The 10,290-nt window shown below is 37.7% G+C and overlaps 1 protein-coding gene across 3 annotated transcripts; it reads left to right on the top strand.

The window, feature by feature from the left end:
* Positions 1 to 323: 323 nt before the first annotated feature.
* Positions 324 to 9,742, top strand: RAB19 (RAB19, member RAS oncogene family). Of its 3 annotated transcripts, none has more exons than XM_015824084.1 (4): positions 324 to 349; positions 4,574 to 4,797; positions 5,810 to 5,993; positions 7,889 to 9,742. In XM_015824084.1, exons 2-4 carry the CDS (start codon positions 4,603 to 4,605, stop codon positions 8,152 to 8,154), a joined length of 645 nt encoding a protein of 214 aa, XP_015679570.1. In that variant the 5' UTR covers positions 324 to 349; positions 4,574 to 4,602; the 3' UTR covers positions 8,155 to 9,742. The 3 variants fall into 3 exon arrangements, with proteins under 3 accessions (XP_015679570.1, XP_015679569.1, XP_015679571.1); XM_015824083.1 differs by having other exon boundaries at positions 344 to 431; XM_015824085.1 differs by lacking the exon at positions 324 to 349 and adding an exon at positions 361 to 373.
* The last annotated feature ends 548 nt before the right edge of the window (positions 9,743 to 10,290 follow it).

Genomic DNA, 10,290 nt, shown 5'->3' on the forward strand with positions numbered 1-10,290 from the left:
TTACTCATATGTAAGGACACAATAGCTTGTTGTATTTTCTGCCTTGTGTCACCTGAGGATATAAACATAATAAACATGCAATAATGCAACATTTCCTTTGCAGAAATAGCAAAGTTTAAATGAGGAAGTGATTTTTTTTCCCCCTGTTAAACTTCTAATCTGGTAACATATCTTTTATATGTGGTGTTTCTTTTTAAAAAAAAAATACAAAGTTTGAACGGATCAGGTTCATTTCACCAGCAGGAGACGGAAAGACACTGAATTTGTGGAACTACATTTCCCATCAGGCGGTAAGAAAACTAGAAAAGGTGGGAGGAGAATATAAAGAAAGCTGTACCTGTTCATGCAGGTGAGACAAAAGGGTGAATAAGAGGTGACTTGGCGCTTAAAGAAGCAAGGATTCTGGTGCTTTGGAATATAACTTATGTTGGGTATTTAAAGTTTTACTTTGTTGTTAATATTTGTTGGGTTTTGCGGGGGAAATTTTTTGTGAAAACAGGTTGCTGAAAACGGGAAAGGTAGAAAAAGGAAGCAAGGATAGTTTCATGGTTAAGATCTGTTGATAATGGGAAACAGTCTGCTGTGTTTATTTTTGGCTGGCTAGAGACTGAAGTCAGTAAGTATATATATCAGCATGTGACTAATCTACAAAGGAAAGATGCCGGAAGAAAGGAAAAAAGTGAAAACCTATTCTCTTTTTCTACCCTTAATGGTGATTTACGTTTGTGCCCTTTTGACCAGCTGTGTTTTGCACGTGCAAAGATTTTACTGAAGTATGGAATAGCAAGAAAACAGTCTCTATTCTCCAAAACTTTCAGGGTGAATAAATTATCTATTTAGATAGGTATTGCATCTATGCAGTAAATATTATTCAGAGGCCAGCATAATTTGCTTTTTATTGGGCCTAATGTTCTATTTATTTATTTCGCCATGGGAAGAATATCTTTTTAGAAAGTTCTAGAAGCTCAAGATCAAACAGTTGGAACTGAGTGCAAAATTGTATCTGATAATTGAATAGTTAAATTGCTTGCTGCATCACCATCAAAAGCCTAGGTAAGTGACAATCTACCCTTACATTCCGAGCTCAAATGGCTAGAGGAAAGGTAGTCATTTTTGTGAAACTTTCTGTCTCTGATTTCCCCATTTTAACCACTTGTGGTTTCCCAATATACTTTTAATAAACTTCTTCTCATATCCAACCATCTAACCACAATCACCTCAGGCAGAAATAGACAGCCTGGGACCCACAACTAACTTTGATGTCCACCCAGACTGTAGCATGGTTGGTTTTCTTCTCAGAATGCCTTTCCAAGAATACCCCATATTCACCAAATAAAAATGATGAGTCACGGTGGTCAAATACTTTTTAATTCACAGTATGCCAAGGTAGACTCAAGTGTATACTAAGAGGATAGAGAATCTGAAGCACAGAGAATGTGACAGGAAGCAACTTTATCCATTTGCTTTCTAGTCAATAAGTTTTTTTCTGACCAGGCCATTTTTCTACTGTGATTTTTATAAGCCTCATTTGGCTGCCATTTTTTGAGCATTTTTGATGGCTTCAACTTGCCCACTGAGGCCACCAATTGAAAAGGTCTTTCAACTCTAACAGAATAACAGAGTTGAAAGGGACCTTGGAGATCTTTTAATCCAACCCCTCCCCAAGGAGGAAACTGTATATCATTTCAGAGAAATGGTTGTCCAGTCTCTTCTTAAAAACCTCCAATGATGGAGCACCCCTCAGCTTCTGGAGACAAGTTGTTCCAGTGATAATTGTTCTAACTGTCAGGAAATTTCTCCTTATTTCTAGGTTGGTACGCTCCTTGATTAGTTTCTATCCATGGCTTCTTGTCCTGCCCTCAGGTGTTTGAAGAATAGGTTGACTCCTAACTCTGCAGTATTGGTGTAACATCTGACTGAAAGTGGATTATCATTTTTCTATTGCATGTTGAAATAGAGGTATCAAGAACAGCTGCCTATACTCCTCACAATAGTTGCCCATAATTTGCAGACAGGATTCTTGTGATATGTTTTAGGTAGGACCACAGTATTAGTCACTCCCAAATAGCATTCCTGGATGGTTACCAGGGTCTGGCTGTATGTAAGTGGTTTTAAACAGAGTGTCCACAGTGCTACAGGAAACCTTAAGCAACAGCATCTGTTTTGTTGATTTTTGATGCACAGACAGGGAAAGAAAAAGGGAAGCAGTTGTGCAAAATCAGAGGTTGGTTACAGAGTTAAGTGAAAAACATCTCAGCTTTCTAAACATCTGAGGTGGTAGAATGGTTGCTCGGTATCTCTTTGGATGCCCTCTGTCACTTTGATCTTGTTCAGTCTCCCAGGATCAGTCAATAGAGTTACTTTTCACCTTCCTCTTTAAGTTTTATGATTCTCTATAATGCAGCCCACAGTCTGTTTCCTTTTAAAAGAGAAAATACAAAAGAGCAACTGTTGTTCTGCTGAGTCTGCTACAGAAGAGAAAGCCAAATAGACAGTAAAAGAATCTCTGGGACTTTTGTGACTGCTTAATTATATTAACCAATAATAACAACAAACAGTAACAATAACAGCAGCACTAGGCTCTTTTAAACTTTTCATTATCTTTCTATCACCCTCCAAGTAAGTGTGTTTTTGAGTTATCTTTCTCAAAGGACTGTCCCCATTGCTGAGGTGAAGTGGTGTTGACCTATCCTGGAACTAGTTTGTGGTGTAGAATGTGGATAGGGTGATGATAAGGAGAATTCTCTGGAGGATCACATGCAAAAAAAATATCCCATCATCTCCTGAGTATTTTTTTTTTTTTTGAATACCTTGAAAATGGGTCCTGCTTCAGTTTCTACTATGAAAAAAAATAAGGAGCAAGACCTCTTAAGTGGTGGCACCAGTATAGTACTATATTCTCATCTAATAATTTTATTTTTCTGTTAATATGTCTGTCTTCTAAAAATGTTCCCCAGCAAAGCTGATTGATTGGGAGTGTTTTTTTTCAACTACATGTTAAGAGAAGGATTACTTCTCCTTTTCTAGCTCTATTTCTGTTGATGAATTTGAAAAATAAATACTAGGTTTTTAATTTTTCCTCAAAATGATCTGTCTGTCTATCTATCTATCTATTTACAACCATCAACTGGTGGAAAATTCCAGAAAATCCAATGGAATTTTGACTGAGTCTTTCTTTCTTTCTTTCTTTCTTTCTTTCTTTCTTTCTTTCTTTCTTTCTTTCTTTCTTTCTTTCTTTCTTTCTTCCTTCCTTCCTTCCTTCCTTCCTTCCTTCCTTCCTTCCTGTACAAGATTTTAATATTAACATGAGATACATGTGATAGAGAACCAATCTGATGTTAAGGCACTAGGTTTGAAAACTATGAGTTCTTATTCTGTCATAGGCAAAAAGCTATCTAGGTGACCTGGGTTAGGGTTAGAATTAGTCGCTCTATCTCAGTCACTCTCTCTCAGCCCTAGGAAGGAGGCAATGGTGAACTACTTCCAAAATCTTGCCAATATGTATACAAACTGCACAGATTTCAGAGAATAGTCCAGTTCAACACTGATTTGAAGGCACAAAGCAAAACAAAAATCCTGATGTATTTAATATATGATGGGGATGGGGAATTTGTCCAATTATATTATTTCATTTAGTTAAATGGGAAACACTGCAATCTTATTTGAAGGTTCCTGTTAAAGAAAAGGTTAAATCTTGATAAGCTTAGATTTTTCAAGCACTGATTTCAGGAATAGGCTAAAAGACTCAGCTTCTTCAACATACCACAGCAGTAGCCTGTAGGGCCTCATTCTAAAGAAGATGGATTTCAATAAGAGAGTTGAATTGCCACACAAGTTTGCAGCTACAGTAGGAAAGCAACCACAGTGGAATAATGATGGAAACCCTCTGGCAAACCTCATCTTCCCCATTTTTGCTATAGGTATTTCTGGGGTGGTGAAATTTTTCTGTTGACTTTAGGAATATCGATAAGTCCTTGGTTAATGATGATAATTATAACCAGAATGTCTGTTGCTAAGTGATGCAGTCATAAAGCATAATATCACGTGGCCATGCTACTTAGCAATGGCAGTTCCAGCAGTGTCTGGTTACCGTCGTTAAGTGAGAACTGTGTGGGTTTTTAAGTGAAGACCTCATGTGATTGTGACTTCCATATTTCTGCCAGCTTCCCCATTGAATTTGCTTGTGGGAAGCTGCAAGGAAGGTTGCAAATAGCATTCACATGACGGAGAAATCTGGGCTGATTCCTGGGTACTTGGATCAAAATCATGTAATCACAAGGGTGTTGCAGTGGCCAGAACTTTGAGGACTAGTCATAACTACCACTTGTTCATCATCCTCAAAAGTTTGAAGTGTCGTTGAACAAGTGGTTGTTAAACAAGGACCATCTGTAGTAGCTAAGAAGTCTGTTTTACAAAAGCACCGAATCTGCTAAATCAGAAAAGGAATGCATCATTTGTGAGCAGTACCCAATTATCAAAACTATTTAAGTGACTTGTAATTTAATTAGGTTTTAAAATTTATGTTGGTTTGCTATTTGCATTCATTCTTCTCTCCCCTCTCCCATTAATCTAGGGCCAAAGTTCTCAAATCTCTAGAATATTATGGCTTTCACCAATGTAGAGATGGATGATGCCTTTGACTACTTGTTCAAGATCATTCTCATTGGAGACTCAAATGTGGGGAAGACATGTGTGGTCCATTGCTTCAAATCAGGACAATACCATACAAAGCAGCAGAACACTATTGGGGTTGACTTTACAGTGCGTTCCCTGGAAATTGATGGCAAAAAGGTGAAGGTGAGCAATATAGTCCTCTACTGTGTCTTTTGATGATTGATAGAATTTTTCCACCCAGCCATTAGCATCACACTTCTCATCTTTCCTGCACTTTTATGCCATTGTATGAATATCCCTATAGCTGCTCCCTGGGCTTTGGGTAATGAGAAAGGGAAGAAGGCAGTTTAACTGGGCAGTGGAGGAGAGGTAAAACTTGAATTCTAGCCAATGTTCCATTCTCATCCTTATTTATAATCTTATAACCTCAATGACTGGGCCAAGAAAACAGTAGAGTGTATGTCCAAGCATTTCTAAAGACTGGGGAAGGGAATAAGTCATGGCTTCATCATGTCTTGGAATGGGGAAAATCTCAGAAATTGGGAAATCATATGAGGCAGGAATTCCAGGTGAGTTTTCCAGATCCAGAGAAGGCTAGTATAAAAATAATTTGGCAGCATCTTTTCTATAGCAACAGTTGGGATAATATTTGGTCATTCCCAAACATCTGAAGCAGTGCATTTTTTGTCATAGAATGCACCGGAACAGAGTTCCGGCACCTTTTTTCGACAGATTTTCCAAGTTATAAAAGTAACTTTTGAAAATTTGATGTTTGGTCCACGTGGACTTGAATTGCCCTGTCAAACGTAGCAGGTCAGCAGCAAAATCATTAAAACTGTGCATGCGGGCTGCTTGTGTGTTGAGTCCAATGCATGCGTACTTCGTCCACACTGGTTGTGATGGCACTGCTCAGCTTGTGGCACTGCTCGGCTTGTGATTAACAAGATGTGAGTTCCGGCACCTTTTTTCTTACAAAAAAAGCACTGATCTGGAGTATCCAAGTCAGGAAAAGTTTTGAATGCAGTTATATATATATATCACTTGCCTGAGAATAGCTGTGTTAGGGATTTTACTGTAAATATAGTTACACAAGGCTAAGATAGAGGAGTTGTGGCTGAGCAACAATTTCTAGCATTTAGGTATTTTGAGAAACCATTTCTGTTTCTGCCTGTATTTCATTTCCTCCCAATTTCAGATACAAGTGTGGGATACGGCAGGCCAAGAACGCTTCCGCACAATAACTCAAAGTTATTATCGCAGTGCCCATGGTGCTATTCTTGCCTATGATATAACCAGAAGATCTACATTTGAGTCTATTCCTCATTGGATTTATGAAATTGAAAAATTTGGTGCAGCAAACCTGGTATTAATGTTGATTGGTAAGTTCTGAAGTCTATCTCATCTCTGCCTCTCTTAGTTAGAAAGTTTGAGAGTTCCTTTCAAAACGAAGGGGGGAAAATAGTATTTATTTTACTGAAACAGAATTGGTGGGCAAGAAATATGGAAGACATTGTATAAACATCTTAAGAAAAAAAATATTTCCCAGTTATTGACTTTGTGTTTTAAGAGATGCAGTTCTAAGTTTACCTTATTAGCACATGAATCCTCTTAGCTACAAAGTAATGAATTCTAGGTAAAATACTAAAATCAAGATGATGTCTTATTTGTCAAAACATTAAGAATTATAATGAGTTTGTTGTTCAATCTAGTCAATAGAGAAAAAAACAGCATCTTTTGTGGTAAAATATGAATATCATAGGGCTAGACCAGGGGTCTTCAAACTTGGCCCTTTTATGACTTGTGGACTTCAACTCCCAGAATTCCTCAGCCAGGCACGCTGGGGCCAAGTTTGAAGACCCTTGGGCTATACAATTAAATGACCAATAATTATTGTATGAATTTCTTGGGGGCAGCCCTAATATTAGGTAGAATGAGGCCATTTTGGTAGATGAATCAGAACAGTAAAATAAAAATAAAATATTGTTAATCCAAAACCAGAAGAGAAGAAAACTTCCTTAAATGCATTATATACTATACCTGTCTTGTGGCTAGATAACTTAGGGACCAAATCTAGCTGTATGAAATACACAAGGCTAGCCTTCCATTTTATGGAATATGCAACTGTTTGGATTGATCAGGTGATTGGGGCAATTCTCTACCCTCTATTCTTCCAACTAACCTCTAGAGCAGTCTATTGCATTTTAAAAATGTACACCTCTCTGAAGTACAGTAGTCCTCGACTTACAACAGTTCATTTAGTGACCAATCGAAGTTACAGTGGCACTGCAAAACGTAACTTATGGCTGTTTTTAACACTCCCTACCATTGCAGCATTCCCATGGTCACATGATTAAAATTCAGACGCTTTGCAACTGACTCATATTTATCACGATTGCAGTGTCCCAGGGTCACGTGATCACCTTTTGCAACCTTTGACAAGCAAAGTCAATGGGGAAGCCAGATTCACTTAACAACTATATTACTAAGTTAACGACTGCAGTGATTCACTTAACAACTGTGGCAAGAAGTGTGACAGAATGGGGCAAACTTCACTTACCAAATGCCTTGTTTAGCAACAGAAATTGTGGACTTAATTGTGGTCACAAGTCAAGGACTGCCGTGCCTGTATCGTATTGTCTTCTATGGCCACCCATTTTTGTTGGCTCTGAAGTGGTCCTCAGCATACGGCAGGCTGTTGCCATGGCTGTTCAGAGTGTGTCATTTGAGAACTCCTCAACATAGATACCTGTGGGACTGGGAGCTTTAAACCAAAGCTTTTGGGCACCAGGGACCAGTTGTGTGGAGAAAGATTTTTCTGTGGACCAGAGGGGGCATGGTTTCATGTGCTGCCTGCATCCCGCAGATGGCGCTTCACTTGTTTTCGCGGTCCAGTTACTGCTATGCCATGGCCGGGTGCCAGTCCATGGACCGGGGGTTGGGGACCTCTACTTTAAATGACACTGTGTGTCATGCTACAATGATGCATATTGTGTAAATTTGCATCAGTTGCACACACAACTGCTTATGACATTTGTATCATTCATGCAATAATTTTATGACATATCACCGAGGTGTGTGCTGCCTATGATCCTTAGAGCTGCCAGGGTGCTGAGCAACAGGAAAGTGGGAGCGTAGGACCATTGTGGAAGGAGGAGCAAGGAGATGGCCTAAGAATGCTATGCTTCTTGGTTTGCTTCATAGTTTTTCCCTTGCTCCATTTATTTGCCCCATCTATCCACTGGAAATCTAAAAATGGTTTTAATCCAATTTAAAGGGAACAAATCAGATGAATCAGAGAAACGGCAAGTCCTGTTTGAAGATGCTTGCACATTGGCAGAGAAACATGGTCTTCTGGCTGTACTGGAGACATCAGCCAAGGAGGCCCAAAATATTGATGAGGTTTTTATCTTGATGGCTAAGGAACTGATGGCTAGGAATACCTTACAACTTCATGGGGAGAATGGATCTTCACACAACATTCATCTGGACTCTAGGCCAGTGTTGGTTTCACAGACTGAGACATCCAACTGCTCATGTTGATCAAAGGCTACATATTCCAATGCTCTCTTCCATTACAAGAATTTCCATGTAGTCTCACTGTATCATCCTGATGCCATGCCATTGTTGCTGAATGTCGTTCTTTGGAAATAGAAGATTTCTTGTTTCCATTGGTCAGCAACAAGCTGTATGGGCACAAACTAGCACTGGATGAAGGACTTTTTTGGCAGACATGAGCTGATACAGAGAAGATTGTCTGTGAATACTTCTGATAAGACATTTGCTTCTATCAGTCTCTGTCTGCTTTCACTGGTGGCTATGAAAAAAATGGTGGGTTTCTTGTACTGTATATATTGTGTTTAGTTCAGGAATGATAGAATTGTTGGTAGGAATTGAATCAAATTATTGCGGGTAAATACTGAATCTTTTTTTTTTAAATAGCAGTCTAAACAAGTACAAAACAAGTTCTGCAGGGCTTTGCTACCTATCTAAGAAATGCCTCTGTCTAGTCAGTTTTCTATCTCAGATTACTATAACAATGTCTGTTTAAATAGATGTTTAACAGGGCAATCTTGTTTAGTGTGTGTTTTAGCTTCCTTAACTGATTGACTTTGTGCAATCCACAGATTACCGATGAATGATTGTGGTGGTCAAGTGATATACCTAAAAGATTTCATGGAGAATATTCTGTAGTGAAATGAAATGTTGATTTCAGTTATGTCATTGTTTTCCAGCCTGTGTAACAACTACTTAGAGATGGTTCCACAAAACAAGGCTTAGAATACAGAAATATACTGAAACTAAAAGCATTAACGTAGTGCATTTTTCAGTTACCATAAATATGATAAACTGTATACTGTACTGTAGCTTTTTTAAATAATAGCAGTAGCTTTTAATATTTAATCATAATTTATTAGTATGTTTTCAGTAAGTCAATATAGCAACATTTCAAAATTACTGGAAGGCATTTGTCAATGTACAGTTTTGCAATAGCTTAGTGGTAATTTTTTTACTACTTGATTATGGGAAGACTGATCTCACTGCCCATGGTATTAATAATCAAAGAACTGAGTTCTCTTTTTTGGGGTCTTTGTGATTCCTTTTACTTGCATTCCCAAACAAGGCATTTCTTAAGAAATAATTCTAAATTTATTTCTTAAAGTAGAGAGAGACTGTGAGTTTTCTATTTTGATTAAGTGCTTTTTGTGCTTGCCAACTTGATAAAAAAGCATTGAGGGAAGAAATAAAATAATCACTAAATCAGTTCTCCAGATATGCTAGGCATTCTGGGACTTGTAGTCCCAACACATCTGGAAGGTATGGATTTGGGGAAGGCCTGCCTCTGTACAGTTTTGATGCTTTAATCTTTGATTTAAAGTCAAATTTCTTTTCATTATACTCAGATTTACATTTTTATAATATAAGAAAATTTAGTATGTATTTATTGACGTCTTATTTCCTATTATCCATGCCCAGGTTTGTTGCTGAATTGCCCTGTTTTAAAGAGAAAGGTTGGTTCTCTAACTAGCATTGAATAACTATAACTATTACTGATATATATTTAAAAGCCTTTCCTTTTTACATGATTTTAAGGTAAAATGAAGATTCTAATAAATAAGGGACTTTTCCATCATTGCTGAAGTATGTATTGTTATGGGAATAAACTAGACAGAAGAAAGTTCTGGCCCTAAAATAATGAAAGGTGAATGAGGAAGTAATGTCTTTAATGGCTATTTACATTAACATGGTACAGAAGCAGGGTAAAAGGCTAGAAGAAATCAGGTTTGGAACACATTAGTTATTACTGGGTCAATTCATCTTAATAGTTTACTAGGATCAAATCTTACACTGAGCACACATACACCCATTAAACAAAGCATCTGATTCTTTCAGAGCTAATAAGGCTGAAGTCTCAGTGACAACTTGGAAGATCCATAGGAAAAATTAATAGTACTAATCTAATAATCCAGGGAGATTTATATGGTAGACTACCCTATATCACTACATTTATTATAGTGTTTAAGTAGAAATTGAGGCTGATATCCACGTTGGTGCAAAATTCAGAAAATACATTTTCTCTTCCTGAATGGATTTTTCCCCATCCCAATGAAATCTCAAGAATACAGAGATCATACTTTTTTTTTTTGCTTTTTTATTTGGGAAAAGTGCTTCTTACAA

This window comes from Protobothrops mucrosquamatus, unplaced genomic scaffold (assembly GCF_001527695.2).
Source record: "Protobothrops mucrosquamatus isolate PMUCROS unplaced genomic scaffold, P.Mucros_1.0 scaffold2110, whole genome shotgun sequence".
Lineage (NCBI taxonomy): Eukaryota > Metazoa > Chordata > Lepidosauria > Squamata > Viperidae > Protobothrops > Protobothrops mucrosquamatus.

Coding starts and splice junctions, on each gene's coding strand:
- RAB19 (XM_015824084.1), top strand. CDS start 4,603: ATGGCTTTCACCAATGTAGAGATGGATGATGCCTTTGACTACTTGTTC. Junction 4,798..5,809: donor TTGATGGCAAAAAGGTGAAG/GTGAGCAATATA, acceptor TCCCAATTTCAG/ATACAAGTGTGGGATACGGC. Junction 5,994..7,888: donor CCTGGTATTAATGTTGATTG/GTAAGTTCTGAA, acceptor TCCAATTTAAAG/GGAACAAATCAGATGAATCA.